Source organism: Rutidosis leptorrhynchoides, chromosome 2 (assembly GCF_046630445.1).
Source record: "Rutidosis leptorrhynchoides isolate AG116_Rl617_1_P2 chromosome 2, CSIRO_AGI_Rlap_v1, whole genome shotgun sequence".
NCBI lineage: Eukaryota > Viridiplantae > Streptophyta > Magnoliopsida > Asterales > Asteraceae > Rutidosis > Rutidosis leptorrhynchoides.
In genome coordinates this window covers 568675267-568697288 of record NC_092334.1, presented here as the reverse complement: position 1 = coordinate 568697288, position 22022 = coordinate 568675267, and the positions used below count along the sequence as shown (strand labels likewise).

Genomic DNA, 22022 nt, shown 5'->3' with positions numbered 1-22022 from the left:
AGCAAACTGACCAGTAATACCTGATGTTCCTGTTGTTTCCTGAATACACCAAAATGACTCAAGCAAAGCTATTTCTTTTATACTATTATATATGCAGATGGTGGTAGTAATTCAAATAATGAAGCACAACATACAGTTCGGCTAATTGTGGAATATTGTTAAACATGTTGTAAGGTCATTCTCTGAAATTGCAATTGATCTTTAATTGTGTGTACATGTAATTATATACGTCATAACTGCCTTTTCAGTGAATTATGATCTCCAGTTTGAAACTAATATTTTTTATGAATTCATTTGCAAAATTTACGGTTTAAGATCGTAACCATTGTTGCATATTCTGTAAAATATGTTTTCTCGACCTAAACCATCCATTACAGCAGACGCTATAAGATATTTGCTATATATGTTACTACTCCGTATTTAATTAGATCAGTCATAGGGGCATCGGACACTTGGGTTTTCTGCAGTTTGTTATCGTCTTTATAGAATGTTGTGGATTTCTATTAAATGTTCTTATGTTAGGAGTGCCTTGCGTTTTGCTTTTGTGGCTTATTTCTTTAGTTGCGCTTAACGACATCGTACAGTAAGTTTGTTTTATGCTTTTGATTATTTTTTTTTTATTTTTATTTTTTCTTTTTTCTTTTTAATGTTATGTTGTTTTTTATGTAGTAAATGGTATGCAAATATATGCGATTGTTTATCGACTTGGTATTTAATATGTTGGCTTTCCCAGGTTGAGTTCAACTGATATTTTTAAAATGAATATATATGTAAGTATAGGTGATGATGTTCAATTGTTACAATTTGCAAATAACAGAATCTGCACAGCATATAGAATGAGTAATCATAGGGTATTTTGGTATCCTTTTTATTGATTTATGTAACTAATTCAGTGTCATTTTGGTAAAAAAAAATATGTGTTAATAAAAAAGCCATATTTTAGTACATTGCTTTGGTCGGTAGATGGCATTTTCATGGTCACTATATCGTCGAAGAACTATTTCAGTTATCGACATTATCGGTTTTAGATCCTGATAATGTGTTGGTTTTTGAGGTAATACATATACAAATTGAAATTATAGTTATATTTATAGGAAAATCTTAAGATGTGCAGTTTGCATTATTGGTATCTCTATATCAATTAGTAGTACGTAACTTTGTATGTATGGGTCGACCCGTGTGGTTATTTTATTGTTTTGATGTTATTAGCTATACGTATATTTTTTTATTGTGTTTGTTTTACATTAACAAATGGACTGTTTCTTATCCTTAAAGGCTGCCATGATCAACACTCGAGAAATGACGCCATCCCGTTGGTCCCATTGGCTCAACAACAATACGTAGGTAAGCATAATATACTATAAATGTTTAATGTTTAATATTTATATAACTTTGAGTATTTTTTTTGACCAGCAGGGTGTTCCAAACACGTTATCTGAATCACGAATAATCGATAATGTATTTGGTATATGACACGACTATAGAAGGAGCGACGGTCAGAATGTGCTGGATGTTACATGTTATACCCCATCCTCTTCCTCAACTGGTACCTTGGGGTCCTCATGAATAGGCGTACACCGAAATTGAGGTAAAGTCTTTGTTATTTGTTCATTTTCAATATCATATATAAACTTATGTTTTCCCATTTTGCAATAAGTTTGATCTATCCATTTTTTGCTTCCTTTCATCATCATCGGAATTAGTTTTACTGTAAGGTAATCATAAGCCTAATCATGTACGTTGCATCTTTAGCATGGAGAAAGTGGTATGCAGAAATTGTTTTGGTTGAGGGTTGTGTCGCCCCGCCTTTCGGTTTATTTTTTTCCTGTGGATAGATATTGCACTATTGTAACAGATGTGTTAAATTAACTACTCTACAATTATGTAGAAAACAACAATGCGATATATGTAGACATTATATTACGCACAATTATGCCCGTTGTACATAAACGCCTTTTTAAGGTGGCCGCCGCAACGCGCGGCTGGCCACCTGCTTTTTAAATACAATTGATTATTTTGATGACATCATCATGAGCTTAGAATTTTTCTCGTTATTTCTATATTCTTTTTTAAATTTGGATAATCCTTATATGTGACATCATCAAAATAATTAATAAGATTTTATTTTAATTCAAAATTATTTAGGCTAGAGACATCACAATTACTATTTTCTTTGTCATAAAAGCCTACATTACAACATTTTATTGAGACATATTTCGCATACATATATAGTAATTAATCCCGTAAAGAGATATAGTATTATACAATTAATATGTTAATATTTTTATTAAATACAATTAATTATTTTGATGACGTCATCATGAGGTTTAGAATTTTTCTCTTTATTTTGAATTTTTTAAAATTTGGATAATTTTTATTAATGACATCATTAAAATAATTAATAAGATTTATTTTAATTTAAAATTATTTAGGTTAATAATATCACCCACCATGCTTAAAATTTTTTTTCATTTTCTTTTTTTGATTTTTTTAACAAAGGAAATAACTTTTTTTATGATGTCATCATTTTAAAACTTTAATAAAAAGTATAGATTTAATTCAAAATTATTTAGGTTAATGATATAATCCACCATGCTTAGATTAATTTTCATTTTATTAACAAAGGAAATAACATTTTTATGATGTCATCATGCTTTAATAGAAAGTATAGATATCTTGAAAATCGACGAAGAGCTGTCCTCATAAGTCATAAGGAGCCATTAAGAATGAGATCACAACAAAGATTTTTAAGATCACTTGTTCTGAACAAGAATCACTAAGATCACTCGTTCTCACTAAAAGATACACTCCAAATTATACCTTTCACTTTTAGCAAGACTACATCCAAAATGTACCCATTAAGAGTTTTGGCATCAGCTCTGGTCACAATTTTTCTCAAATTTGACTAGTTAATAAACATTTTTGGTAAGTGAGAACCAGTAAAAACATCTATTCTAGACAAATTATCACCAGTAACAAACCATAGAGCTTGGTAGACAATAATAAATCAAGAGCTATATTAACATAGAGCTTGGTAGACAATAATAAATCAATCCAGTAGGGAAAATACTACAACTACTAAATGGCCACATAACATATTCCTCAAATTATAACTATGCACAAATTATCACCAGTAACAAACTCATGCTCACTAAGCAACCAAATTATCAATAATCTAATCAACGTGAGTTTCCAACACCGCTAGATCCAAATATATCCCACCATGACTTTTCCAATTTTTCAGTTCCAAACTTAAACATCAATTATCATTTAAATATAGATGATAGACCAGACTCATATCACAACAGCTTGTTCAGAATCAGTTACAACATCAGATTCGTGGTCGCTAGAAATAGTCTTCTCTTCACGATCCCAATCTGACAGGTCAACTTCTGCATTTGACTGACGTGCGTTTGCTTGCAGCAGCACGAGTTATTGCAATGGCCTCACCATCTGCTGCTGACACCTCAACCAAGTATTCAACTCCTTTGCTTGGTGTCCTGCATGTTAACCATAATAGCACGAGTCAATCAAAGGTGGAAAATTAGAAGTGTTTGAGTAAGGTCAAAGCAGGTTTGGTTGGACTGGACTGGGTCCAGCCGCCCTATTATTTACCTGTTTACTTAAGTAATTGACATAAGTTTTCTGCTTAGTTGATATTTTTAGAATACAATATATGAGAATTATTCCTCAGATTATATACAAAGTAGGAGACTAGAAAGTATAGACAGGTCATACCTCCCGTAAACCATGAATATTAGATCCCCTACAGCAGCAGTTTCAGCACTGTATCTACACCACAACCGTTGAGCTACAAAGAGAAACATGTGATATGATAAAGTGAGAATCATGTGATATGATCAAAGAAGCGGATAAATCAATGATGGAATATCGGAAATGAGTATTTGTTTGGTAATCTTGAAAACAAGAAAAAAATTCCAGTGTATATGGACTTACCAAATAACCAATTCAGAGTTTCTGTTAAAAAATAATTTGATTACATATAATGATTTGGTGATTGATTACATGCATGATATAATGAAATGGTGGGTCAAAAGTAAACAAATCATACCTGACACACTCGATGAATCGTCCAGCATGCGTCTACCTCTTCATACTTTCGAAGCTTAGTATTTTAGGTGACGGGAATGACACACCGGTACTAATAAACACCAAACCCACATTATTCATCCCGTATGTCGATTTCGGGGATATGGGAGATTAGGGGCATGTAGTTGTAGGATTCTTTACTATTACTTTTGATATGCCTTTTTTTCAGCTTCGGGCAACCAATGATTCTCAAACTGAGAAGTGAACTCAACTGCATTTTCGGTAGATCTTTCATCTTTGGGCAGTCTTGAATTTCAAGATGTTGGAGGGAGGTGAGGTGTTGCAGTCCCTTTGAAATTGTTTCCAATTCCTTCAAATCTTGTATCCGGAGAGAAGTAAGAGATGATGGAAATAAGATATGTTTAATCTTTGGGCAGTCTTGAATTTCAAGATGTTTGAGGGATGTGAGGTGTTGCAGTCCCTTTGATATTGTTTCCATTTCCTTCAAATCTTCTATATGGAGAGAGGTGAGAGACGATGGAAGAAGACAATACAAATGGTCATCACTAATAATAATACTCGCATCATCCTCATTTCCTGACGATCCCCCACCATATAAGGTTAGTTCAACAAGTGAGGGTGGGAATTCCTGTGGGCCCCACTCTGATATCGGCTTCTTCAACTTACCTATTATTAAGTTTTGCAATTTAGGAGGCCAAAGCCCACCAGGAAATGAAACACCCAAACTTGGACAGTTGTAAATTACCAGATGTGTTAAGAAGATGAGTTTCGGCAGTTGTACATCAGGTATTGACTCCAAACTTTCACAATCATTTATTATTAAATTGGTGATATGAAGGAAGCAATTCAATTCAACGATGATTTTCAGATGTGGAAAACGTGTGATATATAGATATTCAAGCGATGGCATCCCTGTATTGTTGTTGTTGTTGTTGTTGATAAACATCTGAGTCTTGTCTCCTCCTTCATATCCTCCTCCCAACTCCTTTTTCATTACTTTGTTACATCCATCAATATAAATTGACTTGAGAGTCTGCCCTCCTCCCGATGAAAAAGAAACGTCTCTAATTGAATCACATCCCCAAATACTCAATCTCTCAATGTTGTTTGGACAACTACAACGCTCAATACTCTTACAACTCCCTATTTCCAACTCTATAAGAGATGCAAAGTGATTGCTTCCACTCTTGTCGTCATCATCATCATCATCCTCCTCCACTCTCTCTCCAAGACTTATCAAATTATCACAATTTCGTACTTCCAACTCCCTTAAACTCTCAAGAACCACGCTTGCCTTTGCTTCTGATACCCACAAGCATCTTATCCCATCACATGACGAGATGATTACCTTTTCAAGTTCCCTCAGATGATCTCCAAAACCTCTCATGAACACATCATCAGTAAGACCTGAAATACAACCTAGTATTAACTCTGTGACCGATGAAGCTGCACGAATTAAACTTGTCAACACATCGTGAAGACACTCCTTTATTTCAAGATGACTTAGCGAAGGCAGTGCTTCGATTGATACTTCGACCAGATTTGGACATTTGTTAATAACAAGCTTCTCAAGGCACGGAAACACAACCCCTCTTTTGGTTGACCATAACCCCCACCCCCCTCGAAAGTTTAAGATACACTTTGAATGATATAGTTTATTGATCATTTAAGACTATATTTTGACAAAGGTACGAGTCACAAAACGTAAATTGCGAGTTTTCTAAGCGTACGAAAATGCGTTCGAGAAACCGGAATCGGAACATAAGTCGAGTGACAACGTACGAGTCATCGGAACGAAAATTACAAGTCAACTATGCATGTGAATTTAATATAATATATAATTAATTATATAAATTAAATATATTATATATATTATATAAAATTATGTCGACAAACAAAAAGTTAAAAGTTTGTGAGCTGGATTAGAGGGCCATGCGATCGCATGGCCTTGAAGCACAAATCCCATGCGATCGCATGGGGTACTTTTTCAGAAAAGGTTCTATAAATTGCTCAGTTTTCACACTTCTTTCTCTAAATTATATATTACTCCGTATTTATTATTATTATTATTATTATTATTATTATTATTATTATTATTATTATTATTATTATTATTATTATTATTAATCTTATTATTAATCTTATTATTATTAATATTATTAATTAGTATTATACATAAAATACTACGACGAGGTTATGAGCATGTCACTTTCAAAATGGTTTTCAAGCGGGATAGAGCTAAGGAAATTATGGGTTATTGCCAAGGAGGTTATGTGTAATGTTCGGGGGTATATTTGTGAATCAAACCTAGTGTTTATCATCTCCGTTACGTCTACGTACTTTCCTACAATATTGAATCTCAATACTGATACGTAAGCACTCATATCTTATCTTTTATATATTAATTATGTATCCATGTCTAGTGCTCGAGTATATATATTTATATATGCTTGTATGCTAAATTTCGTCGTTGTAACAGTTTATAATGAATCACTAATTAAATACATATATTACTGGTAAAAGGTATATGATATACATGTTTTTGGAAAGCTGACGAAAAATCAATAACTTTTCATTTAGATATCGAATAGTTTCGATGAACGGATTAAAAGATATGATCAACTGAATTATGTTTGACGTTAATTGAAATTGCTTTTGAATCTACAATTAAGATTTAAACAACTTGTTTACGAGACTGATAAAGTAAACTTTTAAATATTACCAACCGAGTAAATGAATCCTTATATAAGGCACGTCTCGTTTTGTTGAACTATTGTCAAAATTGACTTTTTGAAACGACTTTGGATAACTATTATATGTCGATCTCGAGCATTAGGATTATGATACACTATGACCTGACCTAGCTTGATAGACATTTATTGACCAACATATGTTCTCTAGGTTGAGATCTACGATTATTTGGTAATCCGAGTTTCAGTCACATTTTGGTGAACGACTTTATATGCTGCTAAGGTGAGTTTCATTTGCTCCCCTTTTAATTGCTTTTGCAATATATATTTTTAAGCTGAGAATACATGCAATTTATTTTAAACTCAATGGATACAAGTACATACTTAATTCTACACTGAGTTTGAACCGAAAATCCCTTAGCTTTGGTAACTAGTAGCTGCCAGTACATAGGATATGGACTGGTGGGCGCGAATAACAGTATATGGATCCATAGGGCTTGACATCCCCGTCCGAGCTAGAGCGCTAGCCTTTTAACGGACGTGTGTTATTTGAGTTTAGGACACGTTGGTTTGCGTGTATTAAAACGAATGGGGTATTTATCATTATAACGTTAAAGTTTAGTTACCAGGGTGCTCTGTTATGTAGAATCTATTAATAAACGTTTCTGGATGAAACAACTGAAATCTTGTGATCCACTTTTATATACAAATTATGCGAAACACTAAAACTATGAACTCACCAACCTTTGTGTTGACACTTGTTAGCATGTTTATTCTCAGGTTCCTAGAAGTCTTCCGCTGTTTGCTTATATGTTAGACACGCTATGTGCCTGGAGTCTTACATGACATATTTTTCAAGGAAACGTTGCATTCACCAAATCATCACCAAGTATCTTATTTTGACTGCATTGTCAACGGAAGTATCATTGTAAACTATTATATTACGGTGATTGTCTATATGTAGAAATCATCAGATGTCGAAAACCTTTGATTTAAATATTCATTTATGGTGTGCCTTTTCAAAAGAATGCAATGTTTACAAAACGTATCATATAGAGGTCAAATACCTCGCAATGAAATCGATTAATGACGTGTTCGTCCATATGGATTTGGAGCGATCGTCACAGTTGGTATCAGAGCGTTGGTCCTAGCGAACCAGGTCTTGCATGCGTGTGTCTAACTGATAGTTGTTAAGATGCATTAGTAAGTCTGGACTTCGACCGTGTCTGCATGTTAAAAGTTTTGCTTATCATTTCTTGTCGGAAATTACATGCTTATCATTCTTAAGTCTAGACACGTTTTACTGCATTGATTGCATGAATAGTGTATAGACAAAATTCATATCTTAGCGTATCTGTTACTGTAAACTTTTCCTGACATCTTCCGAAAATTTCTCCGTGATTTATGGAATTTGGTATTATATATATATATATATATATATATATATATATATATATATATATGTAAATTATGTATTGAAGAATACCAAACTAAATTCTATAATCTAATTCATATCAAAAATCATCTCCCTAATTATACAAGATGGATCCCGTATCTAGTTCAAATTCCTTAAACTCTAACAGCTATTCCGATATGGATATTCACCTGAATTCCGAAGACAGTGTAACCGGAATGGATCAACCAATTAGCCATCATCTATTCTGGATGAATTGGGGATGGGTTCGTAATCTACTTAATCATTAGAGACAAGAAGAAGGCGATCCCTTCCATCCACCACATTCACCTCTTGGTGAAGAACCTGAAGCACTTACCGGCGAACCCGTTCGTAACACCATTTTCACCCTCATTTCCAGAACAGCTCGCAATGACTACGTAATATCCAATATTCTAAATCTTATTCATCCGCTTGTCCAAACCACCAATCATCCAAGTATAATAGAAGAAGTCAACGAGCTTCGCGCTCGGGTAGTGGCTTTGGAGAATATGGTGCAATGATTACAAACACCAGCAGCAGCACCAGCAGCATAACCAGTACCACCATCATCAACACCAACAGTATTATTACCACCACCAATAACAACATCCCCATCACACACCTCAACATCACAATCTGTACCTCGGATATCAACATCATACTCACCATAGATACCAAGGGGTACCAATAACAATAAATGATGAAGTATTGATTCATAACTTCATCAGAGAAATATTCTACGACGATTAGGTAATCTCTAAAATCTTAGAGATTATTTATCCCAGTTCTAACCGTAAATCTAATGAATATAAATGATAGAAGGAAGAGTAGAAACCCTGACAAGAATGGTACGTAAGGTACAAGATAGACTTTTTTACAAATAGCATCAATAGTACCCTTAGCCTCACCAGCACAGTCAGTGCTGTCAACATCGCCTCTAACATCACGAGCTCCGTCAGTTCAAGAAAGCACCCTGGACATCATTACGAATCAACAACGAGTATATTGTATCAATGAGTTATGAAGTAATAACTCATTTCCTCTAAAGAATTTATATGTATATCTTATATATATAAATTTTAAAACCATCGTAAATCTTTTCGTACTAAGCAATTCTGTATGAATTGAAAAAGGGTAAATATTACTCGGTTAAATTCATATTATTAATATGCTATGATGTACATCCTTCGTTAACAACTTAACCTTCGTTAACTACAATCTCTGTTTCAACTTAATGAATTCCATTTCATAATAAACCAAGTGTATTATTCAATTACATAATTGATTTTACATTTTCATTTTCGATGTACTCGAAACTTTCCAGAAAACATCATCTGTGCCTTGTAAGGTTCAAAAAAAAAAAAAAAAAAAAAATTCTCCGAGCAATCAACATCCTTCACCAAGGAAAAAGAATAAATAATGAAGTATTGATTTCATTAGTGAAATACTCCGCGAAGATTATGTAATCTCTAATGTTTTAGAGATTATTCATTTCTCATTCAAGCCAAAAATCAAATGAGCTTACTATGATCCGAATTACATTCGAAGAAAATATACATACAGATATTTTCATAAAGACTGTAATGAAAAATTCTTTTGTACAAAATATTACTTGTGAAATCTTTAACGGGTAGGTAATACTCGGAAAATATGGAAGTTCACAATTAATATGTTACACTGTACATTCTTCAACCTTGATTCAAAAAAAAAAATTTATTAACAATGCTCGCAACGATATACAATCGTTTTCATACAAATTCAATTACATATTCTGATATTGACTGATCAGAATCCAAGTCATAACTCTGAACCGGTGAAATCATTCTTAGATCTCTACATCTTTCAAAGCTATACTTTGACTTCAAAACTGTGAAAGATCCTTTGGTATTGTTTTTACCAAAAATAACCTTGCAATTCCTTTTCAAAGTATCCAGTTTTACCACACTTCCAACCAGTCAACTTCAACTTTTCAGATTAAGCCTTATTGTAATCTTGATATATACGTTCTTGTTACTGGGGAACCTTTTATGTTCCACCACATTAGCAGTAAATTTACCAACAACTTCATTGATCCTTGACCTTCCGAAAAATCCTTATACTCATTGAAACCCTATCATGTACTCATCTACATCTTCTAACGATAATTGCCATACCAACTACCGGGAATTAGCAATCAGTATTTCGAATTTCGCAGCAATTCTACGCCAACAGTTATATATAAACATATAATGTCTATCTCCTAGACTTATTTACTCCGAATGTGAAGTTTCTGAAAAACACCTTAAACTACGAACTAGTTCTCGAAATCTTGAAAAATGCTGATGAAGCAGCAAAAACTGTAAATGACCTTAACAGTAAAAAGTTTGATGATAAAGGATAGTGTGCTGGCAAAGCTCAGAAAAAGAGAAAGTTTGGAACTGGAAAACGGATTGAGCAAAGTATGAAAGAGGCTAAATCCCAAGGACGAAACCTGTCTTCAAAGAATCCAAATGATTCAGTATCTGCTGAAGCCATTAACGAATACCTTGCTTCCGAATCTAAACCCTTGCGGACAATATTCTTCATCATCCTCTGATATTAGAAATTCTAAGATATCATCGTATCTTTCATTATAAATATCCTCCATATTTCTGGAGATAATTCCATAATCATTCTTATCGGAAATCAATTTTCTCCTTACGATATCTGTGTTACTCCATAAAAGAAACTATTTTAGTTTCTAAATTCTGAAACTTTCAAGTTTAAAATATAAATGTTTTGAAGTAATGTTAGGAATTGAAGCATGAGTTAGTATAATATAATGACACTTGATCAACGTGATTATATTACAGTAAGTCATGCTGAGTTTCTAATGGAACGTGATAAAGGTTCACAGATCATACCCTCATCATGAACCATGTTACATAACTCTTTCATTCTATATAATCTCTAAAAATATCAAGAAAATATTTTCTTAATGATTCGGTCTTTTTCGAGGTATTCTGGTAATTTGACAAGTCAGATTGTGCTATTACCATTTCTTTCTTAGAACATTAGTTATGTTCATCTGAAACTTCATACCTACGAATTCTGGACCATTATCCGCTTGACTTAAGGTCGGGAAGAGAAAACGAAAGCATGAAGCTCCGAAATATAATGGAGAATATAAAGCCCGATAACAACCCCGAAATTACGAACCGTGTATATCAATGCGTATAGCAATATAAAGACACGGGAGAATGAAAAACACTATAACCCCAAGGTAATAGTAGAAGAAAATAACTTTCTCTGGTGGCAGATGAAAAAGAAGAATGAAGGATACGATAGCTAGGAAAATATCAAGAATCAGAACTAGATTAAGCATTTTCACAATCTATTGGGATGTATGAAATAAGAAAGAAGATTATAGGAGTGTTGAAAATAAATGAAACGGAAGAGGTCAATTTATAGCGAAATATCAGACATAGCAATCGAGGCAGATTACGCATTTAATCAAAGAAAATCCTAATTTCCGCAAATTCCGAAGAATCAAATCTTATTTAGATTATGAAGATTTTCTATTCCTTAAATTCCGGAAATCAATCGTAACTACGTCTAAAGTTAAGACGAATCTCTATTCTTTCATTTCACTCTATTACGATAACTTCTCTCATACACTTCGAGTAATTGGATTGTTTTATCCATATTATTCAACGGTGATAAAAATTCTATTTATCAACACATATTCATCATGAAAACATTTTTATTGTTTGCCATGACGACCTCACTCAAATTTCGGGACGAAATTTCTTTAACGGGGAGGTACTGTGATGACCCGGAAATTTCTGACCAAATTTAAACTTAATCTTTAACGTTTCCGACATGATAAACAAAGTCTATGAAGTTAAATCTCAAAATTTTGAACTATTCAATTACCCTTCGATTGTTCTCAATGATTCGCAAACCATTATATGTAAATAGATACATATATATACTATAACTTGAAAACGTAACAACGTTTTAATTGTTTAATACCGTACATTAAACTTATTGGTTTAAATATTTATTTGAATATATATGATAAGTTGGAATATTAATTGTATGAATAAATTGCGACGTATATTTAAAACGTGTTTATGAATGTTGAAAATATATATTAACTTGGTCATAAAACGATTTGTTATTATATATCAACAAATAGCGAGACAATGATTTATAGAAGTAAATGACCAAAACACTCGAAAGTTTAAGATACACTTTGAATGATATAGTTTATTGATAATTTAAGACTATATTTTGACAAAGGTACGAGTCACAAAACGTAAATTGCGAGTTTTCTAAGCGTACGAAAATGCGTTCGAGAAACTGGAACCGGGACATAAGTCGAGTGACAACGTACGAGTCATCGGAACAAAAATTACAAGTCAACTATGCATGTGAATTTAATATAATATATAATTAATTATATAAATTAAACATATTGTATATATTATATAAAATTATGTCGACAAACAAAAAGTTAAAAGTTTGTGAGCTGGATCAGAGGGCCATGCGATCGCATGGCCTTGAAGCACAAATCCCATGCGATCGCATGGGGTACTTTTTCAGAAAAGGTTCTATAAATTGCTCAGTTTTCACACTTCTTTCTCTAAATTATATATTACTCCGTATTTATTATTATTATTATTATTATTATTATTATTATTATTATTATTATTATTATTATTATTATTATTATTATTAATCTTATTATTATTAATATTATTAATTAGTATTATACATAAAATACTACGACGAGGTTATGAGCGTGTCACTTTCAAAATGGTTTTCAAGCGGGATAGAGCTAAGGAAATTATGGGTTATTGCCAAGGAGGTTATGGGTAATGTTCGGGGGTATATTTGTGAATCAAAACTAGTGTTTATCATCTCCGTTACGTCTACGTACTTTCCTACAATATTGAATCTCAATACTGATACGTAAGCACTCATATCTTATCTTTTATATATTAATTATGTATCCATGTCTAGTGCTCGAGTATATATATTTATATATGCTTGTATGCTAAATTTCGTCGTTAAACAGTTTATAATGAATCACTAATTAAATACATATATTACTGGTAAAAGGTATATGATATACATGTTTTTGGAAAGCTGGCGAAAAATCAATAACTTTTCATTTAGATATCGAATAGTTTCGATGAACGGATTAAAAGATATGATCAACTGAATTATGTTTGACGTTAATTGAAATTGCTTTTGAATCTATAATTAAGATTTAAACAACTTGTTTACGAGACTGATAAAGTAAACTTTTAAATATTACCAACCGAGTAAATGAATCCTTATATAAGGCACGTCTCGTTTTGTTGAACTATTGTCAAAATTGACTTTTTGAAACGACTTTGGATAACTATTATATGTCGATCTCGAGCATTAGGATTATGATACACTATGACCTGACCTAGCTTGATAGACATTTATTGACCAACATATGTTCTCTAGGTTGAGATCTACGGTTATTTGGTAATCCGAGTTTCAGTCACATTTTGGTGAACGACTTTATATGCTGCTAAGGTGAGTTTCATTTGCTCCCCTTTTAATTGCTTTTGCAATATATATTTTTGGACTGAGAATACATGCAATTTATTTTAAACTCAATGGATACAAGTACATACTTAATTCTACACTGAGTTTGAACCGAAAATCCCTTAGCTTTGGTAACTAGTAGCTGCCAGTACATAGGATATGGACTGGTGGGCGCGAATAACAGTATATGGATCCATAGGGCTTGACATCCCCGTCCGAGCTAGAGCGCTAGCCTTTTAACGGACGTGTGTTATTTGAGTTTAGGACACGTTGGTTTGCGTGTATTAAAACGAATGGGGTATTTATCATTATAACGTTAAAGTTTAGTTACCAGGGTGCTCTGTTATGTAGAATCTATTGATAAACGTTTCTGGATGAAACAACTGAAATCTTGTGATCCACTTTTATATACAAATTATGCGAAACACTAAAACTATGAACTCACCAACCTTTGTGTTGACACTTGTTAGCATGTTTATTCTCAGGTTCCTAGAAGTCTTCCGCTGTTTGCTTATATGTTAGACAAGCTATGTGCCTGGAGTCTTACATGACATATTTTTCAAGGAAACGTTGCATTCACCAAATCATCACCAAGTATCTTATTTTGACTGCATTGTCAACGGAAGTATCATTGTAAACTATTATATTACGGTGATTGTCTATATGTAGAAATCATCAGATGTCGAAAACCTTTGATTTAAATATTCATTTATGGTGTGCCTTTTCAAAAGGATGCAATGTTTACAAAACGTATCATATAGAGGTCAAATACCTCGCAATGAAATCGATGAATGACGTGTTCGTCCATATGGATTTGGAGCGATCGTCACATATATCCACTGGATTAAGCGAGTTAATGGATATCCATTAGATGTTAAAAAAATGCTACTGTATAATATTTCATAATATGCGATGAAAACAAAAATGTAGTATAGGAAAAATAAATATAATATGACATAATTAATATTTTTCCACAAGAATGCATAAAATTTGTCGAAGATAGAACATAATTTGTTGAATTTACTATCAAACGTAAATTATGAAAAAATAAATATGTAATTTGATTGTTTATTTTTGTTAGATATACGTTTCTTTTGAAATATATCATAGTTATTTAGTTATAAGTTGAAAGTAAAAATGTAAATCTACGGTAAATGCATTTTTGTAAGACCCTAATCTTCATTGTACAGCAGAGTATATAGAGTACATAAATTGTGGGAATGATTGTGCAGTTAAACAGAAGTCAGAGAGCAATCTGAGCTTAGTGCGTGCCGCGCACACCAAAGGGAGCGGCGCACTCCCTACTGTAGCTGGGTTTTTGCTGTTTTAATGAGATATTTTGATGGGCTTTTTGGTAATTTCACTTGTGGACGAGTTAAAGGCCAGTTAGTCAGTTTGTGGAGTATCATTAACTCCATTTTCAACTACCATATCCATATCACTTTAATTTTAGAAAGAGAGTGTGATTCTTGAGAGAGAAAGCTTAAATCCAAGAGGAAGAAGTTGTTCTCGGACCAAAGTGCGGGTATTAAAGTTGTTCATCTCCTCTCTAGCTCCGTTGTGGTTGTAGTGGTATGTTCTAACTTTAATTTCCTTACTTTGATTTTGTGTAAGGGTTAGGGTTTGGGTAAATGAAGAACATAAAACCCATATTTGGTGATTTTGGGTGTTCTTGGGTAAGATGGAGTCATGAAGACTCAATGGTGACTAACCTAGGGTTTCAAAATGTTAAGTGATGTTTATGAGTTCTAATTGGTTAGTTAATCACTAGCACACCTAGTTAATTAGTAAATGGGTGTTAGATGGGTTAGTGGATGACCCGAAATGGGTGTGTTGACTTTAAATTAGTCAAAGGGCTAATGATTGACCTAATTGGGAAATATGGGTATGAAAAACCCTAATTGTGTAATGGTTAGTGTTGTTGGACCTTAATCACTAGCTTTTAAGTGATTAATGATGGTCATGACCCTTAAAGGGCGGTTTTGGTGAAAATGGGGCATTTAATGCATTTAAGTCATTAAATGCACATGAGTGAAGTGTTGGTATTTAGTCCAACAAGTTTTTTTGTTGATCGAGTACTTATTATATTAGGTACCTTGCTTTGAAGCTTGTGGAGGTATAAATCGTCACCAAATCGTTAAGGTGAGTGGAATGATTATATGCATATGTATGTAATGTATTTATTTGTATGCTATGGTATGAACCAAAGAGCCGGTAGTGCCATAGTATGTGCGAGCGTGCTATGATGTGAACCAAAGAGCCGGTAGCGTCATAGTACGTGTGTTATAGTGTGAACCAAAGAGCCGGTAGCGCTATAGCACGATTTGTTAGGGTGTGAATCAAAGAGTCGGTAGCACCTTAGCGTTGTTAGAGTGTGAACCAAAGAGCCGGTAGCACTCTAGCGTGAGTATGACTCGAGTTGTGATGTGAACCAAAGAGCCGGTAGCATCATGACAAATGCGTATGGTGTGAACCAAAGAGCCGGTAGCACCATGACGCGAGAATGGTTAACTATGGTTGTGTATTTTGTTTTGTAGCATATTATATTATGTCGATTATATGTTATTGATTACGCTAGTAGCGGTTTGTTGGAGATCATTAGCTTTGTACTTGAGATGGTATGCTAATTGTATTGCTAGCATGTATGCGGTATATGTGTAAGTGATTGCAAGTAGGTATGTTATATATATATGGGTATAATTATTGCATTCACTAAGCTTTTCTTACCCTCTCGTTGTTTATCTTTTTATAGGCTCCGGCGTTGACAAGGGTAAGGGCCTTTGATTGGATTAGAGATCCCACTTGTTATTTAGGGGACGCATTTGGGATGTGATAGCTTTGGAGTTTGACCGAGATTTGGGTAGTTTAACCCCAAACACCATGCTCATAGTGTCGTTTGGAATTTAAACTAGTGCGGTCGAAACTCGAACTTTTGTATGAAACTCGTAAAACGGCCGATGTGGGCCTCGTTTTGTAAAACTCATTTTATTATTGAATCGTGTGAGTTTTAACCATTATAACATATTGTGAAAAGCGTTTCGTCTAAATATGTCGGGAAGTGGGAGAACTTTAATTGAAAATTGACGAAATCGGACAGAACTGTATGTGGGCCCGTGCGCGTCGCGCACCCTGAGGTGTGCGCGTGGCGCACTCCACTGTAAAATAATAAAAAAAATTATTACACGTGTTCGATTGTATATTGGGTTGGGTTGTTACAAGTGGTATCAGAGCATGGTCTAAGGGATTTATGCGACTTGAGATAGGTGCCTAGACTTAGATTTATTTGTATATGCGCTTTATGCGGGACTTGTAGGAGACGAGTCGGACCGGGAGTTGATTAGTGCTTAGGTTATGTGAACTAACCTTGCGCTAATTGTTTTGTGTTGTGATAGCAATCATCAAGCGAGATAGACGTTGTACTAGCAAGTTAATGCGACGTGCTCGCGTAACAATGATTAGCTACCATTGTTACGGGTTCAAATCGTGTCAAACAAGCGATGTACGACGATTGTTGAGCAAGATGGGGTAGTGTGATGTATATGTACATTCATATGTGTTAGGTTTTCTCGTTCGTTGCTTAACCATTTATGTTTTATAGTATGAAGACGAGAAACGGACCTGAGATCAATGAAGGGGTTTTGAGCGAGGATGTTGAGTTTACGGCCAAGGTTGAGGCCATTATGCAAAGGCGTCATGAGGCCTTCTTAGAGGATGTTAAGAAGATGTTCTTGGATTCGATTGACGAACAAGTAGTCAATCTAGTCAAGGAACAAGTTAAGATTGTTCTTAAAGAGGATAACGCGGGAAGACGAGACTTCCACTATAAAAACTTCAAAGATGCTCAACCTCCCACCTTTGAGGGTGAATGAGACCCACTCAAGAGTGCTCGATGGATCTCTGATATGGAGGGGGCTTTCCGTACTAGTGAGTGCCCTCTCGATAAAAAGACGAGGTTTGGTAGTAGCATGATGAGGGGTGATGCCAAGTTGTGGTGGGATGCGAAAATCCGACTTTATGGCGAAGAACAAAGTATGAGTTTGACGTGGGACGAGTTTAAAGAAGAATTTTTCAAGGAGTACCGAACTTCGGCCGATCTTTCAAAGCTTAAGGACGAGTTACGTACTTTAAGGCAAGGGTCAATGGATTTGAACACTCTCAAGTCCACTTTCTTATCAAAGACCCAATTTTGCCCGGAGTATGAAGAGAACGATCACATGTTGAAAGAAGATTTCTACCGAACCTTGAATGATAACTATCAAGAAAGGATTAGTAGGAATTCGGCGAAGACTTTTGACGAGCTATTTGATATCGCTAAGGGTTTTGAGTCGCTTGCTCCAAGAAAGAGTGACTTCACCTTTGACAAACGAAAATTTGAAGCTACTAGCCACTCGAACAAGAAGAACAAGAGTGTGGCTGAGAGCGTCGGTAGTGCGAAAAAGACGGCTTCTAAGAGTTTTGGGCCCACGTGCTACAATTGTGGTCGACAAGGGCACTTGGCCCGTGATTGTACGAACTCATCTTCTAACAAAATCGTTTGTTTTAATTGTAACAAAGAGGGGCACAAGAGTCCGGAGTGTCCCGAATTGCGCAACGATAATGTTAAGCGATTAGAGAAGGCGGCGGGTACGGCTAGGGGTCGAAATTATTTGATGACCAATGAGGAGGCCAAGCAATCTAGTGAAGTTGTCTCAGGTACTTTCATGGTTAATTCCAATCCGGCAAGGATACTCTTTGATAGTGGTGCAAACTTGTCGTTTGTGTCACCAAAATTTGTGCCTAAACTTAATAAACCGTTAGCTAAGTTAAGTCGTCCGGTATAAGTTGAAATAGAAGATGGCAAGACGGTACTAGTGGTTGATGTGTGTAAAAATTGTAATGTTGTGTTTGGTGCCGAAAACTTTAAAATCGATCTCATCCCGATGACTTTGGGTGATTTTGATATCGTTGTTGGTATGGATTGGCTCGATCATAATAGAGCCGATATTGCATGCCATGAAAAATCTATTCGAGTGAAGACCCCAAGTGGGGGAGAGTTAATTATTCATGGCGATAAACGAAGAGGACTTGTGCCGATATGCACTTTTGCACGGGCACGTCGTTTTCTTGTTGGTGGTGGCATGGTTTTTCTTGCCCATGTTGTTGATACTCGTGATGAGCCACCACCCATTCGTGAAATTCCGGTGGTGAGTGAATTTGAAGACGTTTTTTCGGATGAGTTACCGGGTGTTCCGGCGGAAAGACAAGTTGAATTTCGCATTGAGTTGGTTCCGGGGTCTACCCCCATTGCTAAAACTCCTTATCGTTTAGCGCCGACAGAAATGCAAGAGTTGTTAGATCAAACCCAAGAGCTACTTGAAAAGGGTTTCATTCGACCGAGTGCTTCGCCATGGGGCGCTTCGGTTTTATTCGTGAAGAAGAAGGATGGTAGTATGCGGATGTGCATCGATTATCGGGAGTTGAACAAAATGACGATCAAGAATCGTTATCCATTGCCTAGGATTGACGATTTGTTCGACCAACTCCAAGGTGCAACGTATTTCTCTAAAATCGACCTACGGTCCGGCTATCACCAAATGCGGGTCCGTGAGGAAGACATCGAGAAAACGGTTTTTCGAACGCGTTATGGGCATTTTGAATTCGTAGTTATGCCTTTTGGTCTTACGAATGCACCGGCGGCATTCATGGATCACATGAACCGAGTGTGCCAACCTATGTTGGACAAGTCGGTAATTGTGTTCATCGACGACAATCTTGTCTATTCGAAGAGTATGAAGAAACATGAACATCATTTGCGGAGTGTGTTAAAGACGTTGCGGAAGGAGAAGTTGTATGCTAAATTCTCCAAATGTGAATTTTAGCTAAGGGAAGTTCAATTCCTTGGCCTCATTGTGAACGAAAATGGTATTCAAGTAGATCCAGGGAAGATAGAGACGGTAAAGAGTTGGGGACGACCGACTACGCCTACGGAAATCCGAAGTTTTCTCGGATTGGCCGGTTATTATCGTCGGTTTATCCAAGACTTTTCTAAGATCGCTTCTCCATTGACGAAGTTAACGAGAAATAATGCGAGATTTAATTGAGAGAACGAGCAAGAAATTGCTTTTCAATTGTTAAAAGAGAAGTTGTGTCAAGCTCCGGTGCTAGTTTTGCCGGAAGGGGTGGAAGACATGACGGTCTATTGTGATGCTTCTTTAAATGGGCTCGGTTGTGTTCTAATGCAAAGGGGTAAAGTCATCGCTTATGCCTCTCGACAATTAAAGGAACACGAGACGAGATATCCGACTCATGATCTTGAGTTGGCGGCGGTTGTTCATGCGTTGAAAATTTGGCGCCATTACTTGTATGGTGTCAAGTGTACAATTTATTCGGATCACAAGAGTTTGAAACATCTTTTTGATCAAAGAGATTTGAATTATCGTCAACGTAGATGGATGGATGTGGTGAAAGACTACGATTGTGAGATACTTTATCATCCGGGCAAGGCGAATGTGGTCGCGGATGCGTTAAGTCGAAAGAGTCATCACCCGGCGTTACGATTGGGATTGTTACGTATGATTATTACTAACGATTTTCTTGAAAAACTTGGTGTGATTCAAATAGAGGCTTACGTTCACAACAAGCATGCGGAACGAATTGTGGGACAATCGGAATTCATTACTATGGGTTCGCGTAGTTTGTTGTCTTTTCAAGGAAGAGTGTGGGTGCCTAAGATGGGTGATTATCGACAAGTGCTACTTGATGAAGCACATAAGTCAAAGTATTCCATTCATCCGATCGCGACGAAAATGTATCTTGACTTAAGGAAAGATTATTGGTGGCCGGGCATGAAACGTGATGTTGTAAAGTATGTTGAGCAATGCGTCACGTGTTTGCAAGTTAAGGCCAAGCACCAAAAGCCGTATGGTAAGTTACAACCGTTAGAAATCCCGAAATGGAAATGGGAGCACATTACCATGGATTTCATCACAAAGTTACCTAAAACGGCGAGAACCCAATTCGATTTGATTTGGTTGATAGTTGATCGATTGACGAAGAGTGCCTTGTTTCTTCCCATTCGGGAAGCGATATCATCGGAGACTTTGGCTAAATTGTTTATCAAGGAGGTAGTCGCTCGACATGGGGTTCCTATATCTATTATTTCGGATCGAGATACTCGTTTTACATCTCGGTTTTGGGAAAAGTTTCATGAAGATATGGGTACACAATTGAAATTGAGCACGGCGTATCATCCTCAAACGGACGGTCAAACCGAACGTACGAATCAAACATTAGAGGATATGTTGCGGGCGTGTATTATTGATTTCGGTGGTAGTTGGGATGAGCACTTACCTTTGGTGGAATTCTCGTACAATAATAGTTATCATACAAGTATCGGGATGCCACCTTACGAGATGCTTTATGGGCGGAGGTGCCGAACTCCGATTTGTTGGGGTGAAATTGGCCAAAAGGAAATCGGGAGTACCGATTTGGTCTTAGAAACGAATAGCAAGATTGATATGATTCGGGATCATTTGGAAAAGGCGCAAGATAGACAAAAGTCGTATGCGACAAGCGTAGACGAATGATCGAATTTCAAGAAGGTGACATGGTGATGCTTAAGGTTTCGCCATGGAAAGGTGTTATTCGGTTTCGAAAACGGGGAAAGTTAGCTCCTCGGTTTATTGGACCATTTAAGGTTTTAGCTCGTGTTGGTGAAGTCGCGTATCGTTTGGAATTACCCGAAGAGCTTGCGGAGATCCATAATACATTTCATGTTTCCCATCTCCGCAAGTGTCTTGCGGATGATTCATCCTGGGTGCCGTTAGACGAGATTGAGCTAAACAATAAGTTAGAGTATATTGAGGAGCCGATTGCCATACTCGATGAGAAGGTCAAAAGGTTGAGAAATAAAGAAGTGAGAACTTATAAATTTCAATGGCGTCGTAGTAAAGGTTCCGAGTTTACTTGGGATTCCGAAGAATTCGTGTTGGTTTATCTTCCCTCTTGTCATGCGGCTTGGATTGCGAGGATGCGCTCCGATTCAAGTGGGGGAGAGTTGTAAGACCCTAATCTTCATTGTACAGCAGAGTATATAGAGTACATAAATTGTGGGAATGATTGTGCAGTTAAACAGAAGTCAGAGAGCAATCTGAGCTTAGTGCGTGCCGCGCACACCAAAGGGAGCGGCGCACTCCCTACTGTAGCCGGGTTTTTGCTGTTTTAATGAGATATTTTGATGGGCTTTTTGGTAATTTCACTTGTGGACGAGTTAAAGACCAGTTAGTCAGTTTGTGGAGTAT

General features: G+C 35.8%; 1 protein-coding gene across 1 annotated transcript; it reads right to left on the bottom strand.

The window, feature by feature from the left end:
• Positions 1-2782: 2782 nt before the first annotated feature.
• LOC139889797 (uncharacterized) lies at positions 2783-5737 on the bottom strand. Its single transcript, XM_071872727.1, has 4 exons — positions 4258-5737; positions 3739-3811; positions 3408-3500; positions 2783-2879 (listed from the first exon to the last, which is right to left on the bottom strand). Exons 1-4 carry the CDS (start codon positions 5735-5737, stop codon positions 2783-2785), a joined length of 1743 nt encoding a protein of 580 aa, XP_071728828.1.
• Positions 5738-22022: the final 16285 nt, after the last annotated feature.

Bases quoted from the DNA above. Each gene is read 5' to 3' on its own strand.
- LOC139889797 (XM_071872727.1), bottom strand. From the start codon at position 5,737: ATGATCAATAAACTATATCATTCAAAGTGTATCTTAAACTTTCGAGGG. The intron at 3,812-4,257 runs GTAATAGTAAAG...TTCTCTTTGTAG, and splicing joins GAAAAAAAGGCATATCAAAA to CTCAACGGTTGTGGTGTAGA. The intron at 3,501-3,738 runs GTATGACCTGTC...GTTAACATGCAG, and splicing joins ATATTCATGGTTTACGGGAG to GACACCAAGCAAAGGAGTTG.